At 36.6% G+C, this 27469-nt stretch overlaps 1 protein-coding gene across 2 annotated transcripts in view; it reads right to left on the reverse strand.

Annotated features, from left to right (window-relative positions):
- The window catches only part of HDX (highly divergent homeobox), a 180922-nt gene that overhangs the window by 59584 nt on the left and 93869 nt on the right, over positions 1 to 27469 (reverse strand). For both annotated transcript variants that reach the window (XM_082377176.1, XM_082377177.1), the window contains one exon: positions 11607 to 11753. In XM_082377176.1, coding sequence (XP_082233302.1) covers positions 11607 to 11753 — 147 coding nt within the window. The remainder of the gene's footprint in view (positions 1 to 11606; positions 11754 to 27469) is intronic.

A 27469-nucleotide genomic window follows, 5' to 3' on the forward strand; every position in this document is an offset into this window, starting at 1 on the left:
CGAGCACCCGGAAACAATTGTCTCTTGCCTCTTAGGCAGGGCCAGATTTTTTCCCAGACTCCCTCCCAGCTAGCTGTGGTGCACTAGCCCCCATCAGTCTGTGTTCACACAGCCAACCCCAGTCCTCTGCCTGGGATCTTACCTCCGAAGCCAGAGCCTCAGCTCCCAGCCCCCACCTGCCCTGGTGGGTGAGCAGACAAGCCTCTCAGGCTGGTAAGTGCTGGTCAGCACTGATCCTCTGTACGAGAATCTCTCTGTTTTGCCCTCTACACCCCTGTTGCTGTACTCTCCTCCATGGCTCCAAAGCTTCCCCCCTGCCCACCGCCTGTCTCCGCCACTGAAGGGGCTTCCTAGTGTATGGAAACATTTCCTCCTTCACAGCTCCCTCTCAGATGTGCAGATCCCATTCCTATTCTTTTGTCTCTGTTTTTCCTTTTTTCTTTTGCCCTACCTAGGTACGTGGGGAATTTCTTGCCTTTTGGGAAGTCTGAGGTCTTCTGCCAGCATTCAGTAGGTGTTATGTAGGAGTTGTTCCACATGTAGATGTATTTTTGATGTATTTGTGGGGAGGAAGGTGATCTCCGCATCTTACTCCTCCGCTATCTGGAAGGTCTCCCCCCACCTTTCTTTCCGAGTCTTGTTAATCAGTATATTTTTCTTTTTTACACTCTGGCATATGCCCCATCAAGCGTTTATAACTGTTGTCCTCAGAGAAGCTCATGTAGAAAAATATGTACATGGTGATACATTACGTAAGAGAGATTAATGCTGCACCTTAGGAAATGATCAATTCCAATTTCAGTACTTGCCAGAGGCTTTAGCTTTAACAAGATTCTGTACTTTTAAGAAATATGCAAAGTAATTCTTATGGCAAGGAATAGACTGGTGAAATGGAAATGAAAATAATGGTAGACTGGTAATAAAGAGATCTGGACTCTAATCACTGACCAGCTGTGTGACCTTCGGTGAGCCATACCCCCATCTATCTACACTTTTCTTATATAAAATAAGAGTATGGTATTCAATCTCAAGATGCCCACCAGCTTTAAGTCAATCTCCATGTTATATAATAGAGAGTTTACAATTTGTTTTTCATACACAGTGGTGGTGGAGGGTTATATTTAATGCAAAAACAAGCTAAAAACAATATAAGTGAAAAGCATTCTTCTATTTAAAGGCATTTCAAATTTAGCCATGATCCTTGGAAAATAAACATAATCTAAAATGTAAAAACATACATCTGTTTTCCATGAAATTTACTTGTCTTTCAAAATGTATTTTAAACATTCAAACATGTGTTGTTTATATAAATATTTGACCATACAAGAGTTTGTTTTTACATATGTCCACTACAGTGAAAACACAGATGGAAAGGGTAGGCATTAAACTGAATTGCAGAGAGATAGGGGAGGGAACAAACTTTTATGGGTGACTTATAGTGCTTTACACTTATTATCCACATACATTATCTCAAAACAACCCTCTGTTATATTATGTCCATTTACTGTTTACTGAAGCGCAGAGACTTTAAAAAATTTGACCATGCTAAATTGCAAATTCTGAAGGAGAGCTGCGTTTTTCTCATGGCATCTAGAAGAGTTCTGGCACATAATAGGTGTTCGGTTTATCTTTCATGAATAAATAAGTCACTAAATAATAGGCACGAACCTGGGAAAACATTCCACATTAAAGAAATGTATGTACATAATATTCAATGAAGTTAAAGGGAAAATATACCAAATTTGCTTCCTAGGCTTTTTTAGAAGTATAAGATATAACAAGGAAACATGAATCTAAAATTTCCACATTATTCCACAAGTAATGGCTAACTAGACATCCTGAGGCAAAGTTCATTTTGGTGATCAATAACTAGAAGGTCTATTAGACTTTAAAACATCTACATAGTTTCTACCACAATCTCAGGAATATATTTATGTGGCAAACATATTCTTATTTGCAGTTTATCTAATATTACAAAAGAGGTCCTATTACAACACATAACCTTTTCAAAGTTTCTTTCTGCTGTGGGCATGATGCATTTTGGAAAACCACTAAAAATAAAAAGATAGTAAGCAGTTCACTATTCTTTCCTCTAGTAGAAGCTTTAACAAGCCATAAGCAAGAAGAAAATGGTAATACTTCTTTCTTTTTCTGTATGTTAGTATTTTCTATAGGGATAAAGATTTCTGCACAGTATCCATGGCTTTGACCATTTTTAACCTCAGTTATGCCTAAAACTCCTTTATATCAAATAGAATCCTAGTGAGGAACCCTGTGGTTATCTTATCTTTCATTTTGGAAGAGTATGTTTTTAGTAATACTCTGTCTCTGTGTCCTCTCTCCTGCAGTATGGGGTCTCCAGGAACCCTTACGACAGTCCATGGAGCCTGAATGCTGCTGTCATGGCACGTGGAGTTTATTAGTATCAGTGGCAGATTGAATAAGAACAAAAATGAAAAAAACTCAGTAGAAAAGTTGGAAGATAAATTTGAGGATATCTTACTGAAAGTATAGCAAAAAAACAAACAGATTGAATATGGAAATCTCAGGGTAACAGTTGTGCTCCAGGTGCAGAGTAACCAATTCATGTTGGAGCAGCTCAGAAGTTCCAGGAAAGTTTCTTTAAGATGATAAAATTGCTGCACTACCAAATGTGTATGAATGTATTGAAAGGAGGTATGTACAACTGGGGAAGGTTTTGAGGATAAATTAGTAGTAGTACCTAGAAAATTAAGCAAGCAAACATACAAAAACCAAAACCTAAGTAAATAAAGAACTCCAAGGAAACAAAATAATAGTATGCAGAAAAGGACAAAAAATAATATTATACCACACAAGTCAAATGTGTAAAGCATTTACATAGTCATAATAATGTTAACACTGAATATCAAACTAACCAAAATTATGGAATAATTATACTGTGAGGATAAGAAGAGAAGAAGTATGCATGTAGGTGAAAGGATCAATAAAGAGATCTTGAAAGAGTTAGAAAAAATGCCTTGCATTTCATAGTCAAAAATCAATCAACAATGCCTAACACTGAAAAATCAGGAAGTAGTGATATAAACAGATAGATGAGACAGCTAGGTGTTCCCCAATATCTTTCTCCGTCTTCCAATAATAACTGAAAGTTTAGCTGGGCACATGACTCCCTACAATATAACTACATTTGCAGCTTCCCTTTTAGTTAGGTATGACCATGTGACTAATATTTAGCCAATGGGATTTAAGTGAATGTGTTTTGTGGCAGTTTCTGGGAATCCCTTTTAAAAGATAGCTAGTACACACTTTTTGTCCCTTCTTTCTCCCCATCTCTGTCATGCTGCCTGGACCATAAATGCCATAATTTTGGACCTTGAGGACCAGGGCTACATCATAGGGATGGCAGAATGGAAGATGGAAGGCATTAGAGTCTCTTGAGGACTTCACAAGGCAGAACGGCCATGCCAGCTCTGGACTTGTACATGGAATTGAAATATCTTGTTTAAGCCACTGTTATTTTGAGTCTTTTTGTTATTCACAGCAAAACCTAATTCTAATTAATATACCACATTATTCAGATGGTGGTAAATACCAAAGGGATCATCTAAAAGAGTAGAAAGTAGTTGACTCTGGCTATCGGGAAATGGTAGGAGGAGAGGAGTAAAGAATGTTGGTTTTGCAGAAACTAACACACCATTGTAAAGCAATTATACTCCAATAAAGATGTTTAAAAAATAAAATAAAATAAAATAAAGTATTCAAATATTTTCATCCATTAAAAAATAAATAAATAAATAAATGCTTGTGGATTTAAAAAAAAATGTTGGTTTTGTAGCAAGTTCTACAGAACTTAACTCCTTAAGCTATGTGCATGTATAACTTTGACTTAAAGAAACATTAAAAACAACAATGACAACAAAAACACATTCTCTGTATTTCCCTAATTGTGGCTTTTGTTTAGGCTCCTCATACCATGATGCCACTCCAATTCCTCTTCAGTCATTTATATTCTTTTGTCACCCCTTTTGCTAGACTTTAAGCTCCTTAGAAATAGGACAAGTGTCTAATGCATTTCTAGTTCCCTGTTCGTATATATAACACATAGCATGCTCAGTAAATACAGGATTTTATTTGATTTCTCATCTGAATCCTAAAAAAAATTAAAAGCACAGCTCTGGACAGGGCAGTATTTATTTTGAGAATACTATTTATTTTGAGGAATGTGCTCTATGATTTCTCCCTATATTTCTCCCTCTTTCTTCATGTATGTATGAGAAAATACTTTATTTCTTCCTCTGGAAGAGTTCTGCGTTTTGTCCTTTTTCTTTAATAGTACTTAACTCTTGATTTTCTGTAATGATCCTCCAGTGTGAGCTGAAGTCTACTTATACTTGCTCGCAAGAGCCAATTGTTAGCATCTCTTTTGAACTCTGCATTGAATGACCCATGGAATCAGCCATGGCAGGAATCTTTATATCATAGAAATCAACAAATGTTATAAATCAGGGCTTTTTTTTTTTCCTTAAAAAGCTGGTTGTTAAATACCAGCACACTTCTGCCACTGTCTAAATCTTATACAAGTATCTTTTAAATGGAATGTAAACTACAGTTCCCACGACTGATCAATATAATTTTTCAATCTATCATTAATTATATAATATGTGAGATGTACAGTACTCCCCCATTATCTGAGTGAATGCCTGAAACCAGGGATAGTATCGAACGTTATATATACTTTTTTTTTCTATACACACACCTACAATAAAGTTTAATTTATAAACTAGGCACAGTAAGAGAATATTCGAGTTGCCAGCATAACTACTCTTGAGATTTGGGGCAATTATTAAGTAAAATAAGGGTTACTTGAACACAAGCACTGAGATACCATGACAGTCAATCTAATAACTTAGATGGCTACTAAGTGACTAATGGGTGGGTAGCATATACAGCATGAATACGCTGGAGAAAGGGATGATTCACATCCTAGGATGGAGCAGGAGGACACAAGATCCATCATGCTACTCCAAACAGAGCACAAATGAAAACTTATGAATTATTTCTGGAATTTTCCATTTAATATTTTCAGACTGCAGTTGAGCACAGGTAACTGAAATTGCAGAAAGCAAAACCACAGATAAGGGGGGAGTACTGTATTTCAGATCACTTCATGCAATTTTATGAGACTGATGTGCTGCCAGCTGCGCTAAGAGGGCAGATATCTCATGCAATTTTAAAAACAGTGTTATCGATATATTTAACATGCCATACAACTCATTCATTTAATGTGTACAGTGAAAAGATTTTTAACATATTCACAGAGTTGTGCAACAATTACCACTAGCTAATTCCAGAACATTTTCATCATGCCAAAAACAAACCCTATACCCATTAGCAGTCACTCCCCATTCCTCTCTCCCCCCAGCCCCTGACAACCACTAATATACCCTCTGTCTCTATAGATGTGCCTATTCTGGACATTTCATATAAATGGAACTATAAAATATGCAGTCTTTTGTGACTGGCTTCTTTCACTTGGCATAATGTTTTCAAGATTCATCTATTTTGTAGCATGTTTCAGTATTTTATTCCTTTATATGGTTCTATAATATTCCACTATATACATATATCACATTTTGTCTATTCATTCACTTGATGAGCATTTTTTCCCACTTTTTTGCTGTTATGAATAATGCTGTTATGAATATACATGTAGAAGTTTTCTTTAAACAACAAATATTTGTCTAGATCAAGGCACCACCAGACCTAGTGTCTGGTGAGAGTCCACTTCCTGGCTTGTAGACAGCCAACTTCTCCATGTGTCCTCACAGGGCCAAGAGAGAGAAAGAGAGATGTGGGTCTTTTCATTATGGCATTAATCCTATCTTGAGGTCCTCACTCTCAGGAACTAATTTAACCTAATTACCTTACAAAGGCCCCACCTCTAAATATCATCATATTGTGGATTAGGGTTTCAACATCTGAATTTGGAAGTGACACAATAAGTCCACAGTAGTAATGTTTACCGAATATTCACTAATAAAAGACAAAACTGGCAATGTGATTTCTACTTTTTTCACTGAGACCACACTGCATAAGATCAAGTTAAATTTGAAGATTCAATGAAAGGAAGAGCTTATTTGTGAACTACCCAGACAAGTGTGATAATTTTTGCTAAGATTAAAACTTTTCAAATCAATAAAAATGATTATTTTATACACTTTTCTAATATGAATCAATGTGCAGATTGTAGCAGTAATCACCAGTTCTGTATACAAGGATTTCAAAAATTACAAGAAAAATTTGAAGGATACTTTGTTGATATTCATAAGCTTAGAGTTTCTTTTCAATTTATAGTATGTCTTTTTGATTTTCATGTTAATAATGGTAAGCTGACACAAAAATTGGTAGTCTTATTTAATTTGAATAGATATAATTTTTTTTTTAATTTATTTATGGCTGTGTTGGGTCTTCGTTTCTGTGCGAGGGCTCTCCCCAGCTGCGGCAAGCGGGGGCCACTCTTCATCGCGGTGCGCGGGCCTCTCACCATCACGGCCCCTCCCGTTGCGGAGCACAGGCTCCAGACGCGCAGGCTCAGTAGTTGTGGCTCACGGGCCCAGTTGCTCCGCGGCATGTGGGATCTTCCCAGACCAGGGCTCGAACCCGTGTCCCCTGCACTGGCAGGCAGACTCCCAACCACTGCGCCACCAGGGAAGCCCGATATAATTTTGAAATTGATAAACTTTTGCTTCAAAGTCAAATCAATTTTTCTTAAAAAAGATGAATCGATGTTCACACTCAAAAGAGCTTTACCTCATTCTGTATAGGTAGCATCACAAGATGCATCCAGTTTGCTCTCCGTACAAACTCATCACTGTTACATTATCGGTACTTGAACTCTGCAGCTACCTCCAGCAAGGGTGGCAAGGGTGTCTTATTGTGTGTGTTGCTTATAATCAGAAAGAATAGCATCATCAAGTTCAAAACTTTTATTCCTGGAGGTCATTAAAATTCATCTTTTTGTTTTCATGAGGCATCACCCTCAAGTGTGTTCTGGGGAGCACTGATTCCTGAGGGTACAAATAGGTGTTAACAGGAAAAAGCAGAATTGTTTTGGGAACAAGTAGACTGGAGAAATACTTGGTTATGGAAAGTTAATAAATTTCAATACAGCAGAACTTCACAGAGCCTTGGAGTATGTTGATACTTATACTAATCTCCTGGGGGCATGGGAAAGGTATAGTATTAAGTGTTTTCCTAAGTAATTTGGAACTGGCTCCCTGAAGGGACCAGTGATCCTTAGAACATATTCAGTTCTCATTTCTTTCACCTCAGTGAAGCAGGTAATTTGTTCTCTCTCTCTCTCTCTCTCTCTCTTTTAAAACAGCTGTGAACACTGAATTTTAGAGAGTGACACCCAAAGTTATCCCATTAGTTACTGGTTGAGCTGTGAATGCTGTCACCATAATATTAAAGCGTTAATTGAAATTCCACCTTGTATTATATGTAGAATTCAGAATTTCTGACCATTATGAATAATAAGTCTCTTAACATAGATGAATATTTTTATTGTTTCTTTGGTCCCTAGTTTATGTTTGTAGTACCATAGAACCACTTGAAGTAATATGATATAGCAAATTTTTGCCAATTCTCAAAACAAGTTAATGTTAATAATGTAACAGGTATTAGAGAGGTCATTAGTGGAGAATGCCAAAACCTCCAACCAAAGCAAATATACTGTCTTTTAAAAATTATATGACAGAAAAATATGTCTCATTATTACATGCTGGCCAAGTCTTGTAGTGTAAGTTCCCCATTGTTAGAAGCCCTTGTAATAATCTTTCATTAAGACTAAAGATAATGTTAATTTTACAGGACACACTTCTTTTTTTTTTAATTGAAGTATAGTTGATTTACAATGTTGTGTTAATTTCTGCTGTACAGCAAAGTGATTCAGTTATATATATATATATATATATATATATATATATATATATATATATATATACACATTCTTTTTTATATTCTTTTCCACTATGGTTTATCACAGGATATTGAATACAGTTCCCTGTGCAATACAGTAAGACCTTGCTGTTTATCTCTTCTGTATATAATAGTTTGCATCTGCTAACCCCAAACTCTCACTCCATCTCTCCCCCACCCCCCACCCTTGGCAACCACAGGTCTGTTCTCTATGTCTGTGAGTCTGTTTCTGTTTCATAGGTAGGTTCATTTGGTGAGGACACACTTCTTAAATAACAAAACCAAGGACCTTGTGTCTCTCTTTGGAAACGAAGGGTAATGTTCTACTTTGTCAATCTTGATCAATAAAATATTATTATAGAAACACAGAGAGTTCTAGCTAGATCCTTCTAAAGGAGTCTGGTGATTTCCCAGGGACTTTTGAATGGTCATTTTTAGAAGATCACGAGGTTGGATTCAACAATACCCCAGTGCTGGTGCATTGATATTGCTGACTAATTATTGGGGGATCTAGTTATCCTTTCTTTTCTTTATATGATAGACATTATACCAGTTAGTGATTTTCTTTTGGAATTCACAAAGCTCAAGTGGTAATGTAAGGTCTAGAACTGACCTGCTTATAACTTCAGTGAATAATTTACCATCCATGTGTCTTATTTTCAGTAATCAGGCAACATCAGATACCATTATGTACTAAAACTTGTATAAAAATATTGTTGGATAAAAAGAAAGTACCATTTCATGGTTGTTTTCCTCTTGTATGACTTATCTCTTCAAGTAGAGCAAGAACTAAGATTTACATTTTCATTCTAGCCCTATGGTGACTAGAATAGTAAATGATATCCTATATATTTGATTAATACTTGATATATCAGTTAGTTTTAATTATTTATTAGCAACATTTTTATCTGAAAGGTGTGACCTTGTTCTTCTATACCTCATAGGACTATTTCAAAGAAAAAATAAAATATCACAAGTGTGAAGACACTTAAAGCAATGACCCCTTAACTGATGTCCCTGTGTAATGTCAGTCTTTTGAAAAAAGTGTTCTGTAGTCATATATGTTGAAATGATGTTGCATAATTCTACACCTCTCTCTTCAAGCACATTTTGAAAGCTCTGAACGAACTGTATTATCTGCAATAAAGAAACAAGCTGCTCTGGTCTGAATAACAAAAAAAAACATAATGAATTGATGTTATCAATGTAGATGTAAACACTAAAGGAAATACCCTTTTTTTTTTTTTTTACTTGATGCAATTATTGGAAACATTTTAAGTATGCTTGCAACAACTTAGTTATGTGACTCTACAGTCGGGAAGTAGCCTTGGGGGGATTGGTTCCAAGACTCATCGGGGATACCAAAATCCAAGATACTCAAGTCCCATAGTTGGCCCTCCATACGAGAGATTCTGCATCTCCATGTATAAGTTTTTGAGTGGACATACTTTTCATTTCTTTTGAGTGTATACCTAAGAATGGAATTGCTGTCATATGATAACTCTATGTTAAAATTTTTGAGGACTGTTTTCCAAAGTAGTTAAAACATTTTATATTTTCACCAGAAGTGTATAATGGTTCCAATTGCTCCACATCCTGGCCAACACTTATTACCTGTCTTTCTTATTATAGCCATTATAGTGGGTGTTAAGAGGTATCTCATTGTGGTTTTGATTTCCATAATGACAAATGATGTTGAACATATTTTAGTGTATTTATTGGCCACTTGTACATCTTCTTTGGAAAAATGACTATTCTAATCTATTGCCCATTTTTAAATTGCATTATTTGCCTTTTTATTATTGATATGTAAGAGTTCTTTACATATTCTGGATAAGATCCTTATCAGATATATGATTTGAACATATTTCCTCCCATTCTGTGGGTTATCTTTTTCACTTTATTGATGGCGTTGTTTAAAGCACCTCATACAATATTTTAAATTAATTTTTATTGGAGTATAGTTGATTTACAATGTTGTGTTAGTTTCAGGTATACAGCAAAGTGAATCAGTTATACATATATCCATTCTTTTTCAGATTCTTTTCCCATAGAGGTTATTAGAGAATATTGAGTAAAGTTCCCTGTGTTACAGTGTAGGTCCTTTTTAGTTATCAATTTTATATATAGAAGTATGTATATGTTAATCTCAATCTCCTAATTTATCACTTCCTGCCACCTTTTCCCTTTGGTAACCATAAGTTTGATTTCAAGATCTGTGAGTCTGCTTCTCTTTTGTATATAAGTCCATTTGTATCATTTTTAAAATTAGATTCCACATATAAGTGATATCATATGCTATTTGTCTTTCTCTGTCTGACTTACTTCACTTAGTATGATAATCTCTAGGTCCATTCATGTTGCTGCAAATAGCATTATTTCATTCTCTTTTTATGGCTGAGTAATATTCCATTGCATATATGTACCACATCTTCTTTATCCATTCCTCTGTTGATGGACATTTAGGTTGCTTCCATGTCTTGGTTACTGTAAATAGTGCTGCAGTGAACATTGGGATGTATGTATCTTTTTGAATTTTGGTTTTCTCTGGATATATGCCCAGGAATGGGATTGCTGGATCATATGGTAGCTCTATATTTAGTTTTTTAAGAAACCTCCATACTGTTCTCCATAATGGTTGTACCAATTTACATTCCCACTAACAGTGTAGGAGGGTCCCCTTTTCTCCACACTCTCTCCAGTATTTATTGTTTGTAGATTTTTTGATGATGGCCATTCTGACCAGTGTGAGGCATTTTTCAGAGAACTAGAGCAAAAAATTTTAGAATTTGTATGGAAACACAGAAGACCCCAACTAGCCAAAGTGATCTTGAGAAAGAAGAATGGAGCTGAAGGAATCAGGCTGACTTCAGACTATACTACAAAGCTACAGTAATCAAAACAGTAATCAAAAAAGTATGGTACTGACACAAAAACAGATATATAAATCAATGGAACAGGACAGAAAGTCCAGAGATAAATCCATTCACCTATGGTCAACTAATCTATGACTAAGGAGGCAAGAATATACAATGGAGAAAAGACAATCTCTTCAGTAAGTAGTGCTGGGAAAACTGGACAGCTACATGTAAAAGAATGAAAATAGAACACTCCCTAACACCATACACAAAAATAAACTCTAAATGGATTAAAGACCTAAATGTAAGGCCAGACACTATAAAACTCTTAGAGGAAAACAAAGGCAGAACACACTTTGACATAAATCACAGCAAGATCTTTTTTGACCTACCTCCTAGAGAAATGGAAATAAAAACAAAAGTAAACAAATGGGACCTAATGAAACTTAAAAGGTTTTTCACAGCAAAGGAAACCATAAACAAAATGAAAACACAACCCTCAAAATGGGAGAAAATATTTGCAAATGAAGCGACTGACATGGGATTAATCTCCAAAATATATAAACAGCTCATGCAGCTCAATATGAAAAAAACAAACAACCCAACCAAAAAATGGGCAGAATCTCTAAATAGACATTTCTCCAAAGAAGACATACAGATGGCCAAAAAGCACATGAAAAGATGCTCCACAGCACTAATTAGAGAAACGCAAACCATACAACTTTTTAGGGCTTTCATTTATGACACTCATCAACCAAAACATGAAAATTATTGAAAATGCCTTACCCGAACTATTTCACAGTCAACATTCAATTCAGTTGCAACTGCTTCAATTTTCTCTCTACAAACAGAGCCAAGGCTGGTCATGCCATTGTCCCAGTACTTCTTAAGGGTGGCTAAGTCTTGGTCACTGAACTGAGTGCGGTCTTGTAGCTGTAAAAAACATTTTTAAAAATTAGAATACTCAAAGGAAGAATATTAAATCATCAGAGTGATATGTGCTAGGTTACTTTCAACACATAAATTAATTTCACAATTCTTACTCTGTGTTCCCCCTTGCTGAAATGGGCATTATCATGGTATTTATTACTCTGACATGAAAGTGTGCTAGAATAAAATGAGTAAAAAAATTTACCTGATAACAATTAAGCAATGTTGACTTAAAATGGTTGTAGTCACACAAATAATACGTATTAATTGTAGAAAATACAGATATATTTAAAAAGAAGAAAATTTAAATGACTAACAATCCTGAAATTACACTTGTTAATTCTAATATATGTTTTTTCAAACGTTTTTCTATAATACATGTATTCACATTCACACTACATATATTTAAAAAATACCAGAGTCAGGATCATGTCACGGTGTTGTCTTTTGATAAATTAATCTAGACTTACCATAGATAGGCTCCTACTAATGTTATAATTAATTAAAAGACTAAATAAGAGAAATGTAATAAGATAATGTTGGTTTTTTAAATTAATTAATTAATTAATTAATTAATTTTTGGCTGTATTGGGTCTTTGTTTCTGTGCGAGGGCTTTCTCTAGTTGCGGCGAGCGGGCGCCACTCTTCATCGCGGTGTGCTGGCCTCTCACTATCATGGCCTCTCTTGTTGTGGAGCACAGGCTCCAGACGTGCAGGCTCAGTAGTTGTGGCTCACGGGCCCAGATGCTCCACGGCATGTGGGATCTTCCCAGACCAGGGCTCAAACCCGTGTCCCCGGCATTAGCAGGCAGATTCTCAACCACTGCGCCACCAGGGAAGCCCCAAAGATAATGTTGTTTTAAAAGAATCATATTTATGGCTTCTGAAAGTTTCAGAATAAGCCCATCCTTTTTATTCTTAGGGTTTTTTTAAACCAATAAACTATGGACTTTATATACTGTTTGAATTCAACGAATCCTGGAGGCATCCCTAGGAAATAAATTAGAAGCATGATAGAATAATGACCTCTATTTGTGAATAAGGAGTCATGAAAAGGAAGGTTAAAGGACTTATTCAACAGGGCACAGAGAGACCATAGCAGGGCTAGATGTAGAAATATATCTGATTTTTTTCTAGTAGCTTTATCCCTATGGTGTCTCCAATTATCTCAAGGGGTGGTAAAAAAAATCTGAAAATTAACTTTAATTAAAAATATAGGGGCTTCCCTGATGGTGCAGTGGTTAAGAATCTGCCTGCCAATGCAAGGGACATGGGTTCAGGCCCTGCTCCGGGAGGATCTCACATGCCGTGGAGCAACTAAGCCTGTGAGCCACAACTACTGAGCCTGCATGCCACAACTACTGCAGCCCACGTGCCTAGAGCCTGTGCTCCGCAACAAAGAGAAGCCACCGTAATGAGAAGCCCGCACACCTCAACAGCAACAAAGAGTAGCCCCCGCTCGCCACAACTAGAGAAAGCCTGTGCACAGCAATGAAGACCCAATGCAGTCAATAAATAAATAAATTTATTTAAAAAAATATATATATATGCTGTTGAGGGGATATGGGGATATATGTATACATATAGCTGATTCACTTTGCTATACAGCAGAAACTAACACACCATTGTAAAGCAATTATACTGCAATAAAGATGTTAAAAAACAAAAAGGAAAACAAAAGAAAAATGCTGACACGTGGAAGAAGTTCTGCAAGAATATATAATAACCAACTATATATAGGGAAAACAGAAGACTTTTTACTTCCTAGGTTAAATATTGTTTAAAAAATTTATTAGGAACTTTTGTGACCAAAATTTTAAATAAAAATAAAATTTGAAAACTAAATATCTCTATCTATCTATCTATCTATCTATCTATCTATCTATCTATCTATCTATATGCTGCAAAACCCTGTATGTGTATGTGTGTGTTTGTGATGAAAGAATGTGGTGAGAGCGAGAGTGAGAGACAGAGAAAGCCTGTGAGACTGAATGAATTGAGGACAAAAGTGGCAAATCATGATGGCATGAGATGTGAGGTTCTGTTGCTACCTTCTACCTAAGAATAAATGATCTGGTCCCACAGAGAGGTTAGACTTCAAAGCCTTCCTAGACATAAAATGCTTTCAATGTTTCCTTCCTAACTGAAATTTAAAATGGAACCCTCTCCTAAATTAGATACAGGTAACAACAGGAAATAATGTACACAACATATAAACCATGACTTAAATAAAAGAGTTATCATAACTAAAGCTGATACAATACTAAACAACAGGTGCAAATTTGTTTTAAAGCTACAATCTTTTGAAAAGAAATTTTAGCTATCAGGAGGAAAAACAATATATGAATTCTCAGTTAACCACCAAGAAAGTGAAGTTAGATTGTACAATTAGTATGTGTCTTTTCATAAGACATATAGTACAGTTTTTCTTTGAGTGTGTCAATTTCCTTATCAGCTATATCTCCCCCCAGTTAAAAAAAAACCCTGATGAGTAACATTTATTACAAGTACTGATACTAAATTACATGTTTCCAATAAAAGAATCAAAACACGTCATCCAAGTTTTTTTTTAATCAAGTGAAATAACCCTCAAGTTATAATATTTATAACATAAAAATCTCATTATATGTCCCTCCTATATTTATTGTACAATAGTTGTGGAGCTAAAATTCTCAAAGCAAAACAAAGAGCAAAATAAATGGTAGTAAGGTTCTAGGTAGATTCAAATAATTCATAACAGCCAGCATAAATATTCCCATATTTTTCCGTTGAACCAAATTCTCCACTATAAGCTAGCCTACATTATTGTCAAACTGGAAGGAATAATGAACAAAACACTGAACACACTGAGCCAATTAATTTGTAATTCATTTAGAGGACATCCAAAGCTGATTCATCCCTTAAATTGAACTAAATAAAAGTTGATTTGATTTGTTAGAAATTTCCTGCATTAGCAATGCTGAAGGCAACTTATTATGACAACGCCTGATAAGTAGAAGCTTATGGGGGAAAGGGCAGTTATTATTAAAGCTCCTAAGAGCATATTTTAACTAAGAAAATAAATAAGGTAATAAAAATCAATTAACATTAAAACTGAATACTCATTTACTGAAGAAAAAAAAATGTGGACACTTAAAAGAGAAGGTGAATTCTTCCCCGAGGAGCTTGAAGTTGAAATCAGTTTTGTCTCCCTATTGAAATCTAAAGCCACTTTCACATTACAAGACATCCCTCAGCCTTAACTGCTGACTTAAGTGAGGGAGACATATTAGTCAATTATCTTGCTGATTTTGTGAAGAGTAACATTCCAGTAACCCTGGAAATCTAGGTGAAAGCTGAGGTTTGGCCCATGTGACAAGACAATTGTTTTGATTTCACCTGGATTATATTGTAACACAATAGAAAAAAACCTTCTGGCCTCTTCAGCAGCCTCAAGGACACTTCTAGGAATTTAGTTCTTTTATTTTTCTCTTAAAAATAAAACTAAGTGACAAAACTCTGATATTGGGGAGCAGAGTTTCCTGTTTTAAGTATGTATCTTAGTTAAATGTGGAACTGAATTACATATTTGTACTTAGAAGTAACCCTTTTGAAGTGAGAACTATTAAAAAATTTCTAGCTCAGTTAGCACTTCCTTCACCTTACTCCCTCAGTTTTCCATATGCTGTGCACTACTCTGCCTTATCCCAATCATTAGTCCAGATATTAACCCATGCTGTTGAGATTTCAAACTTGTTTTGTGAAATCTTGTTCATTTTTTCACTAGACAATGGGCTGCTTAATAGCAGGTATCATGCCTTTTTACTTTTATTTTCATTGTAAAAATAAAAGTAATTATGCACTTGATTAAAAAAAAGTCAAACAATTAGAAAGGTATAAAATGAGCTACAGTCTCTCTCCTTCCTTAGTTACAAACTTCCAATCCTGACACCAAAGGCAACCACTGTCAGTAGTTTCCTGGGTAACTTTCCAGGGTAAAAATGCATATACATTTAGAAAAAAAATTGATGATACTATAATTTAATTTTTTTCACTTAGTGTATCTTGAAGATCTTTCTATATCATCACATACAGATATACTTCAGTCTTTTTAACTGCTACTTTGTGCTCCATCATATGGACACTATACAATTTACTTATGTAATTGTTATCTAATATTTTCTAATTATATTATCGAATTTAGTTATCTAATGGTGAACATTTAGGTGGTTTTCAGGTTATTGCTATTAAAATCAATGCTGAAATGGACATTCTGGTACCTATATCTTGCTTTATATTTGCAATTATATATGATGGGAAATTCCAAGCCATATGTTTTGATCACCTCCACTTCTTCCAGTTGATAAGGAAGGGATTCCTGCTTAGGGTTATGAGGATTGATAAACAACTGATTCCCAACACTAGACAGATGAAATCAACAGTAGTGTATTAGTCACAAATACTTACAGCCTATAAGAGGAGAACATTGTATGACATGCAGGGCCATAGAGTAATTCTACTTGGAAACAGAATGAACAAGCAGAGGCTGTGGTGTAACCCCTAGGCATGGTGAAATCTCTGTTTCCCACAGGAGAATGTGATTGACTTGTTTGAATCATTCTGTGGGCTAGCAGGGAACTGAAGCTTGCTATTCAGGGATAAGCAGGCACTGTGCCTGGTCCCCATGCTAAGGAGAGTTGTTTGAATATGGTACTTTATCTTCAGGAACACGATGGTAAGGGGAACTTGTGATTGGGCCATCATTCAAGACCCTCTCGGCTTTCCCCAGATATCAAGACACATATAATATGGGGACTTAATTTTAGATCTTATACCACAAAATGGAATTGGTTGTCCAAAGAGTATGTGCATTTAATTTTCTTTTTTGTAAATATAGACAAATTGCCTGGACAAAGACTGAAACGTATGATAGTCCTTATTTTCCTATATCTTTATCAATGCTAGGTATTATCCAACTTTATAATTTTTGCTAGTTTAGTGAAAAATGGTATTGTGCTGTTTTGATTTATATTTCTTTAAGAAAGACCAAGCGTTTTTATATTCTTATTGGCCTTATATTTCACAGAAATGCTTTTCTTTCTTATTTACTATTTTTTTAAAAATTGTATACCCTTAGTGACCAGAACTGTGCTAAACATATGTTAGATATCTTTTTTGGAAACAATGATATTTTTAATCATATGAAATACATTTTCTATGATTAGCAATGCATTACCCTTTTAAACTGTATGATTTTAAAAAATGTATGCTTTACAGATATATTATTCCATTCAATTTACTTACTGATACAGTACCTACCCCCAGTGAAAATGTCTTCTTATCTATAAGAGATTGAATATGGGGTCCTCATAAAGAATACTCTTTTGTGACTTCTGGGTGGAAATTTAATTTAACTAATTTTTTCCAAATTGTGATCAAACACACTAATATAAGATGTACCATTTTAACTATTTTTAAGTGTACAATTCAGTAGTGGTAAATACATTCACATTGCTGTGCAACCAATCTCCAAAATTTTTCATAGCCATTAAACAAAAACTCCCATTTCCTCATCTCTCCAGCCACTGGCAACCAGCATTCTACTTTCTGTTTCTATGAGTTTGAATACTCCAGATAGCTTATCAAAGTGGAACAATACAGTATTGGTCTTTTTGTAGCTGATTTATTACACTTAGTCTAATTTCTTCAAGGTCCACCCATGTTGTAGCATGTGTCAGAATTTCCTCCCTTTTTAAGAATGAATAATATTCCCTTTCATGTATATACCACATTTGTTCATCAATGTATCTGCTGATGGACATTTGGGTTGCTTTCACATTTTGGCTACTGTGAAAAAAGCTACTACAAATGTTGGTGTACAGGTATCTGAGTCCCTCCTTTCAACTCTTTGGGGTATACACCCAGAAATTGAATGTCTGGATCATATGGTAATCGTATTTTTAATTTTTGGAGGAACCATCATAGCGCTTTCCATAGTGACTGTACCATTTTACATTCCCATCAACAGTGCACAAGTGTTCTACTTTCTCCATATGCTCATGAACACTTGTTAGCTTAATTTTTTAATAGTTACCATGCTAATGGGTATGAGGTGATATTTCATTGTGGTTTTTATTTGCATTTTCCTGTGATGTTGGGCATTTTTTATATACTTGTTACCCATTTGTATATTTTATTTGACAAATATCTATTGAAGTCTTTTGCCCATTTTTTTTAAAACATCTTTATTGGAGTATAATTGCTTTACAATGGTGTGTTAGTTTCTGTTTTATAACAAAGTGAATCAGTTATACATATACATATATCCCCATATATATTCTCTTTTGTGTCACCCTCCCTCCCACCCTCCCTATCCCACCCCACTAGGTGGGCACAAAGCACAGAGCTGATCTCCCTGTGCTATGCGGCTTAGTGATTTCTAATAAGTTAAAACCTTAGCTGATCTCCCTGCATTATGCACCTCCTTCCCACTAGCTATCTATTTTACATTTGGTAGTGTATATATGTCCATGACACTCTCTCGCTTTGTCCCAGCTTACCCTTCCCCCTCCCCGTATCCTCAAGTCCATTCTCTAGTAGGTCTCCATCTTTATGTCTTTATTCCCGTCTTGCCAATAGGTTCTTCATGACCTTTCTTTTTTTTAAATTTTATTTATTTATTTATTTATTTATGGCTGGGTTGGGTCTTTGTTTCTGTGTGAGGGTTTTCCCCAGTGGCGGCAAGTGGGGGCCACTCCTCATCGCGGTGCGTGGGCCTCTCACCATCGCGGCCTCTCTTGCTACGGAGCGCAGGCTCCAGACGCGCAGGCTCAGCAATTGTGGCTCACGGGCCCAGCCGCTCCGCGGCATATGGGATCCTCCCAGACCAGGGCTCGAACCCGTGTCCCCTGCATTGGCAGGCAGACTCCCAACCACTGCACCACCAGGGAAGCCCCTTTTTTTTTTTAAATTCCATATATATGTGTTAGCATACGGTATTTGTTTTTCTCTTTCTGACTTACTTCACTCTCTGTGAAAGATTCTAGGCCCATCCACCTCACTACAAATAACTCAATTTCATTTCTTTTTCTGGCTGAGGAATATTCCATTGTATATATGTGCCACATCTTCTTTATCCATTCATCTATCAATGAATACTTAGGTTGCTTCCATGTCCTGGCTATTGTAAATAGAGCTGCAATGAACATTGTGGTACATGGCTCTTTTTTTTTTTTTTTTTTTCATGGCTCTTTTTGAATTATGGTTTTCTCAGGGTAAATGCCTAGTAGTGGGATTGCTGGGTCATAGGGTAGTTCTATTTTTAGTTTTTTAAGGAACCTCCATACTGTTCTCCATAGTGGCTGTATCAATTTACATTCCCACCAACAGTGCAAGAAGGTTCCCTTTTCTCCACACCCTCTACAGCATTTATTGTTTGTAGATTTTTTGATGATGGGCATTCTGACTAGTGTGAGATGATATCTTATTGTAGTTTTGATTTGCATTTCTCTAATGATTAATGATGTTGAGCATTCTTTCATGTGTTTGTTGGCAATCTGTATATCTTCTTTGGAGAAATGTCTATTTAGGTCTTCTGCCCATTTTTGGATTGGGTTGTTTGTTTTTTTGTTATTGAGCTGCATGAGCTGCTTGTAAATTTTGGAGATTAATCCTTTGTCAGTTGCTTCATTTGCAAATAATTTTTCCCATTCTGAGGGTTGTCTTTTGGTCTTGTTTATGGTTTCCTTTGCTGTGCAAAAGCTTTTAAGTTTCGTTAGGTCCAATTTGTTTATTTTTGTTTTTATTTCCATTTCTCTCAGGGTTGGGTCAAAAAGGATCTTGCTGTGCTTTATGTCATAGAGTGTTCTGCCTATGTTTTCCTCTAAGAGTTTGATAGTGTCTGGCCTTACATTTAGATCTTTAATCCATTTTGAGTTTATTTTTGTGTATGGTGTTAAGGAGTGTTCTAATTTCATACTTTTACATGTACCTGTCCAGTTTTCCCAGCACCACTTATTGAAGAGACTGTCTTTTCTCCACTGTATATTCTTGCCTCCTTTATCAAAGATAAGGTGACCATATGTGCGTGGGTTTATCTCTGGGCTTTCTATCCTGTTCCATTGACCTATATTTCTGTTTTTGTGCCAGTACCATACTGTCTTGATTACTGTAGCTTTGTAGTATAGTCTGAAGTCAGGGAGCCTGATTTCTCCAGCTCCGTTTTTCTTTCTCAAGATTGCTTTGGAAATTCTTAGTCTTTTGTGTTTCCAAACAAATTGTGAAATTTTTTTGTGCTAGTTCTGTGAAAAATACCAATGGTAGTTTGATAGGGATTGCATTGAATCTGTACATTGCTTTGAGTAGTATATTCATTTTCACAATGTTGATTCTTCCAATCCAAGAACATGGTACATCTCTCCATCTATTTGTATCATTTTCAATTTCTTTCATTAGTGTCTTATAATTTTCTGCATATAGGACTTTTGTCTCCTTAGGTAGGTTTATTCCTAGATATTTTATTCTTTTTGTTGCAGTGGTAAATGGGAGTGTTTTCTTAAATTCACTTTCAGAATTTTCATTATTAGTGCATAGGAATGCAAGAGATTTCTGTGCATTAATTTTGTATCCTGCTACTTTACCAAATTCATTGATTAGTTCTAGTAATTTTCTGATAGCATATTTAGGATTCTCTAGTCATAGTATCATGTTATCTGCAAACAGTGACAGCTTTACTTCTTCTTTTCCGATTTGGATTCGTTTTATTTATTTTTCTTCAATGATTGCTGTGGCTAAAACTTCCAAAGGTATGTTGAATAATAGTGGTGAGAGTGGGCAACCTTGTCTTGTTCCTGATCTTAGTGGAAATGGTTTCAGTTTTCACCACTGAGGACGATGTTGGCTGTGGGTTTGTCATATATGGCCTTTTTTATGTTGAGTGAAGTTATTAACTTTGCTCTATGCCTACTTTCAATAGGGTTTTTACCATAAATGGGTGTTAAATTTTGTCAAAAGCTTTCTGTGCATCTATTGAGATGATCATATGGTTTTCCCCTTCAATTAGTTAATATGGTGTATCACATTGATTGATTTGCATATATTGAAGATTCCTTGCATTCCTGGGATAAACCACACTTGATTTTGGTGTATGATCCTTTTAATGTGCTGTTGGATTCTGTTTGCTAGTATTTTGTTGAGAATTTTTGCATCTATGTTCATCAGTGATATTGGTCTGTAGTTTTCTGTTTTGTGACAACTTTCTCTGGTTTTCGTATCACGGTGATGGTGGCCTGGTAGAATGAGCTTGGGAGTGTTCCTCCATCTGGAAGGGGAAGGAACAGTTTTGGAAGAGTTTGAGAAGGATAGGTGTTAGGTTTCTCTAAATATTTGATAGAATTTGCCTGTGAAGCCATCTGGTCCTGGGCTTTTGTTTGTTGGAAGATTTTTAATCACAGTTTCAATTTCAGTGCTTGTGATTGGTTTGTTCATATTTTCTATTTCTTCCTGGATCAGTCTCAGAAGGTTGTGTATTTCTAAGAATTTGTCCATTTCTTCAAGGTTGTCCATTTCTTCAAGTTTGTCCATTTTATTGGCATATACTTGCTTGTAGTAATCTCTCATGATTCTTTGTATTTCTGCAGTGTCAGTTGTTACTTCTCCATTTTCATTTCTAATTCTACTGATTTGAGTCTTCTCCCTTTTTTTCTTGATGAGTCTGGCTAATGGTTTATCAATTTTGTTTATCTTCTCAAAGGACCAGCTTTTAGTTTTATTGATCTTTAGTATCGTTTCCTTCATTTCTTTTTCATTTATTTCTGATCTGATCTTTATGATTTCTTACCTTTTGCTAACTTTGGGGGTTTTTTGTTCTTCTTTCTCTCATTGCTTTAGGTGTAAGGTTAGGTTGTTTATTTGATATGTTTCTTGTTTCTTGAGGTAGGATTGTATTGCTATAAACTTCCCTCTTAGAACTGCTTTTGCTGCATCCTATAGGTTTGAGTCATTGTGTTTTCATTGTCAATCGTTTCTGGGTATGTTTTGATTTCCTCTTTGATTTCTTCAGTGATCTCGTGCTTATTTAGTAGTGTATTGTTTAGCCTCCATGTGTTTGTATTTTTTACAGATTTTTTTTCTGTAATTGATATCTAGTCTCATAGCGTTGTGGTTGGAAAATATACTTGATATGATTTCAATTTTCTTATATTTACCAAGGCTTGATTTGTGGCCCAAGATATGATCTATCCTGGAGAATGTTCCATGAGCACTTGAGAAAAATATGTATTCTGTTGTTTTTGGACAGAATATCCTATAAATATCAATTAAGTCCATCTTGTTTAATGTATCATTTAAAGCTTGTGTTTCCTTATTTATTTTCATTTTGGATGACCTGTCCATTGGTGAAAGTGGGGTGTTAATGTCCCCTACTATGACTGTGTTACTGTCGATTTCCCCTTTTATGGCTGTTATCATTTGCCTTATGTATTGAGATGCTCCTATGTTGGGTGCATAAATGTTTACAATTGTTATGTCTTCTGCTTGGATTGATCCCTTCATCATTATGTAGTGTCCTTCTTTGTACCTTGTAATAGTCTTTGTTTTGAAGTCTATTTTATCTGGTATGAGAATTGCTACTCCAGCTTTCTTTTGATTTCCATTTGCATGGAATACATTTTTCCATCTGCTCACTTTCAGTCTGTATGTGTCCCTAGGTATGAAGTGGGTCTCTTGTAGACAGCATATATATGGGTCTTGTTTTTGTATCCATTCAGCCAGTCTATGTGTTTTGCTGAAGCATTTAATACATTTACATTTAAGGTAATTATCAATATGTATGTTCCTATTACCATTTTCTTAACTGTTTTGTGTTTGTTTTTGTAGGTCTTTTCCTTCTCTTGTGTTTCCTGCCTAGAGAAGTGCCTTTAGCATTTGTTGTAAAGCTGGTTTGGTGGTGCTGAATTCTCTTAGCTTTTGCTTGTCTATAAAGGTTTTAATTTCTCCATGAAATCTTAATGAGATCCTTGCTGGGTAGAATAAACTTGATTGTCGGTTTTTCCCCTTCCTCACTTTAAATATGTCCTGCCACTCCCTTCTGGCTTGCAGAGTTTCTGCTGAAATATCAGCTGTTAACCATATGGGAATTCCCTTGTATGTTATTTGTTGTTTTTCCCTTGCTGCTTTTAATATTTTTTTTTGTATTTAATTTTGGATAGTTTGATTAATATGTGTCTTGGCGTGTTTATCCTTAGATTTATCTTGTGTGGGACTCTCTGTTCTTCCTGGCCTTGATTAACTATTTCCTTTCCCATATTAGGGAAGTTTTCAACTATAATCTCTTTGAATAGTTTCTCAGCCCCTTTCTTTTTCTCTTCTTCTTCTGGGACCCCTATAATTTAAATGTTGGTGCGTTTAATGTTGTCCCCGAGGTCTCTGAGACTGTCCTCAATCTTTTCATTCTTTTATCTTTATTCTGCTTTGCAGTAGTTATTGCCACTCTTTTATCTTCCAGGTCACTTACCCGTTCTTCTGCCTCAGTTATTCTGCTATTGATCTGTTCTAGAGAATTTTTAATTTCATTTATTGTGTTGTTCATCACTGTTTGTTTGCTCTTTAGTTCTTCTAGGTCCTTGTTAAGCGTTTCTTGTATTTTCTCCATTCTGTTTCCAAGATTTTGGATCATCTTTACTATCATTATTCTCAATTCTTTTTCAGGTGGACTGCCTATTTCCTCTTCATTTGTTAGGTCTGGTGGGTTTTTGCCTTGCTCCTTCATCTGCTGTGTGTTTTCTGTCTTCTCATTTTGCTTAACTTACTGTGTTTGGGGTCTCCTTTTCACAGGCTGCAGTTTTGTAGTTCCTGTTGTTCTTGGTGTCTGTCCCCAGTGGCTAAGGTTGGTTCAGTGGGTTGTGTAGGCTTCCTGGTGGAGGGGAGTTGTGTCTGTGCTCTCGTGGATGAGGTTGGATCTTGTCTTTCTGGTGGGCATGTCCACGTCTGGTGGTGTGTTTTGGGGTGTCTGTGGCCTTATTATGATTTTAGGCAGCCTCTCTGTTAATGGGTGGTGTTGTGTTCCTGTCTTGCTTGTTGTTTGGAATAGGGTGTCCAGCACTGTAGCTTGCTGGTCGTTGAGTGGGGCTGGGTCTTGTCATTGAGATGGAGATCTCTGGGAGATTTTTTCCATTTGATATTACATGGAGCTGGGAGGTCTTTTGTGGACCAGTGTCCTTAACCTGGCTCTCCCACTTCAGAGGCACAGCCCTGACGCCTGGCTGGAGCACCAAGAGTGTGTCATCCACACAGGTCAGAATAAAAGGGAGAAAAGAAAGAAAGAAAGAACGAAGACGATAAAATAATATAAAATAAAGTAAAATAAAATAAAATAATGTTATTAAAATAAAAAATAAAAAATAATTATTTAAAAAATTGTTTTTAAGTAATAAAAAAAAAGAGAGAATGAAGAGAGCAACCAAACATAAAAACAAATCCACCAATGGTAACAAGTGCTTAAAACTATACTAAAAAGAAAAAAAAAACACAGACAGACAGAACCCTAGGACAAATGGTAAAAGCAAAGCTATACAGACAAAATAACACACAGTAGCATACACATACACACTCACAAAAAGAAAAAGTGAAAAAAATATATATATTGTTGCTCCCAAAATCCACCTCCTCAATTTGGGATGATTCGTTGTCTATTCAGGTATTCCACAGATGCAGGGTACATCAAGTTGATTGTGGAGATTTAATCCACTGCTCATGATGCTGCTGGGAGAAATTTCCCTTTCTCTTCTTTGTTCGCACAGCTCCTGGGGTTCAGCTTTGATTTGGACCCACCTCTGTGTGTAGGTCACCTGAGGGCATCTGTTCTTTGCTTAGACAGGATGGGGTTAAAGGAGCAGCTGCTTTAGGTGCTCTGGCTCACTTAGGCCGGGGTCAGGGAGGGGTATGGAATGCAGGGCGAGTCTGTAGCGGCAGAGGCCAGTGTGACTTTGTACCAGCGTGAGGCGCGCTGTGTGTTCTCCTGGGGAAGTTGTCTCTGGATCACGGGACGCTGGCAGTGGCAGGCTGCTCAGGCTCCCGGGAGGGGCGGTGTGGATAGTGACCTGTGCTTGCACACAGGCTTCTTGGTGGCTGCAGCAGCAGCCTTAGAGTCTCATGCCCATCTCTGAGGTCTGCGCTGATAGGCGCGGCTTGCGCCCATCTCTGGAGTTCCTTTAAGTGGCGCTCTTAATCCCCTCTCCTACCGCACCAGGAAACAAAGAGGCAAGAAAAAGTCCTTTGCCTCTTTGGCAGCTCCAGACTTTTTCCCGGACTCCCTCCTGGCTAGCTGTGGCACACTAGCCCCCTTCAGGCTGTGTTCACGCAGCCAACCCCAGTCCTCTCCCTGGGATCTGACCTCCGAAGCCCGAGCCTCAGCTCCCAACCCCCACCCACCCCGGCGGGTGAGCAGACAAGCCTCTCGGTCTGGTGAATGCTGGTTGGCACCGATCCTCTGTGTAGGAATCTCTCTGCTTTGCCCTCCACACCCCTGTTGCTGCACTCTCCTCCGTGGCTCTGAAGTTTCCCCCCTCCACCACCTGCAGTTTCCACCCACAAAAGGGCTTCTAGTGTGTGGAAACCTTTCCTCCTTCACAGCTCCCTCCCACTGGTGCAGGCCCCATCCCTATTGTTTTGTCTCTGTTTTCTCTTTTTTCTTTTGCCCTACCCAGGTACGTGGGGAGTTTCTTGACTTTTGGGAGGTCTGAGGTCTTCTGCCAGCGTTCAGTAAGTGTTCTGTAGGAGTTGTTCCACATGTAGATGTATTTCTGATGTATTTGTGGGGAGGAAGGTGATTTCTGCGTATTACTCTTCTGCCATCTTGAAGGTCTTCCCCTTGCCCATTTTTTAATCATGTTATTTGTTTTTCTGTTGTTGAGTTGTAGGAGTTCTTTATATATTCCTAATATTAACACCTTATCAGATAAGAGATTTATCTTTTAAGTTCTCATAATTTTTAGTCCTTGAATTTCTGAGATATATTCCTGTGATGATTAATTTCATGTGTCAACTTGACTGGGCCATAGGGTGCCGGGACATTTGGTCAAACATTATTCTGAGTGTATCTGTGATGGTGTTTCAAGATAAGATTAACTTTTCAATCAGTAGATTGAATTAAGCAGATCACCCTCCCTACTTCGGGTGTGCCTCGTCCAATCAAATGAAGACATGAACAGAATAAAAACACTGAGTAAGAGGGTACTCCTTCTGCCTGATTGCTTGAGCTACAACATTGGTCTTTTCTAGCCTTTGGACTCAGATTGAAACAGTAGCTGTTCTTGGGACTGGAGCCTGCTGGCTTACAGACTGGACCTTGCCCTATCAGCTGTCCTGATTCTCAAGTCTTTGGACTTCGACTGGAACTACACTCTGGCTTTCCTAGGTCCCTAGCTTGCTGACTGCAGATCTTGGGATATCTTAAGCCTCCATAACTGTGTGAGCCAATCCCTTATAATCTCTCTCTCTATATCTATCTATCTATCTCTCTCTCTATATATATATACACACACATATATATACTTTCTATCTCCCCTCATATAAATATACATACACATATATACATACATACATCTTATTGGTTCTGTTTCTCTGGAGAACTCTGACTAATCTCTTTATAAACCTAAGGCCACTTGTACTTTAATCTTGAGAAGAACATCCTTCAACTTTACACTATAGGTGTCTGGGCATAGGGTATCTTGAATCTTTAGTCCTAGGAATACTGTCATCCAAATCCTTGACTCAATGTCCTTCAAAAGCCACCACATATAAGAACTTACTGTCATTTTTGGTTTCATTCTTTTAAAAAGATCAACAGCCAACTCTAGAATTTAAACTGACAGTGTCCAGCTGACATTTTTCTTGTCTCATGTACAGTTTCAATCACAATCTTCTGCTACAGGAACACCATACAAAATGTATCAGGCAGAAACAGAAAACTTCTTTATACTGATGAGCAGATGTAAAGCAAAAACCCTTATTATCATAGGTAAGTTTAAAAACATTGAATGCAGATAACTAGGCTTCTAAAGAATTCCCTGGAGAAACTGACTCATCCTCTTTGGAAAGAATCAAATAAGGGTTTTTTCTCTAAACTTAGCAGGCAGTAGTCTCAATACAAAATAAAGGAATCGCTGGTAACCCTCTACATACAAGAGCAAATTTGCTGAAAACAAAACACAACACAACAAAATCTCACATCATTTCAACATGTATACAAAACTTCTCTAGCAACAAAAATTAAAAGCCAGAGGCAGCAGAGATTCTGACATTGATGTGCATATAGTAGGGGATTAGATCTGGTAACAAGTAGTAAGCTGTAATTTTACTCCTTAATGCAAAATAGTGGGAATCAAGAAAGTCCTAGATTTTAATCTTAACTTTGTCTCTTCCTAGTTGTGGGCAAGTGACTTAATCTCTGAGGCTTAGTTTCCTTATCTGGAAATGGGAATAATACTACCTACCTCATAGGATTGCTAAAAAGATTAAAAGAGAACACCCATATAAAACAAAACATGCTCATAGAAGGACCCAATAAACGTTAGTCTCCCCCTGGCACCTACTCCGCCCCCCCACACCCCTACCTCTATCCTAAACAGGAAGAAAGTACAAGGTGCTATTAGGGGGAGACTAATTTAAAAGAAGAATCACATATACCTGAGGGAATAACCTGCTATTTTAGAAAAAAAAAAAAACAAAGCAAAAAACAGCTG

Source organism: Balaenoptera borealis (assembly GCF_965194805.1).
Source record: "Balaenoptera borealis genome assembly, chromosome: X".
Lineage (NCBI taxonomy): Eukaryota > Metazoa > Chordata > Mammalia > Artiodactyla > Balaenopteridae > Balaenoptera > Balaenoptera borealis.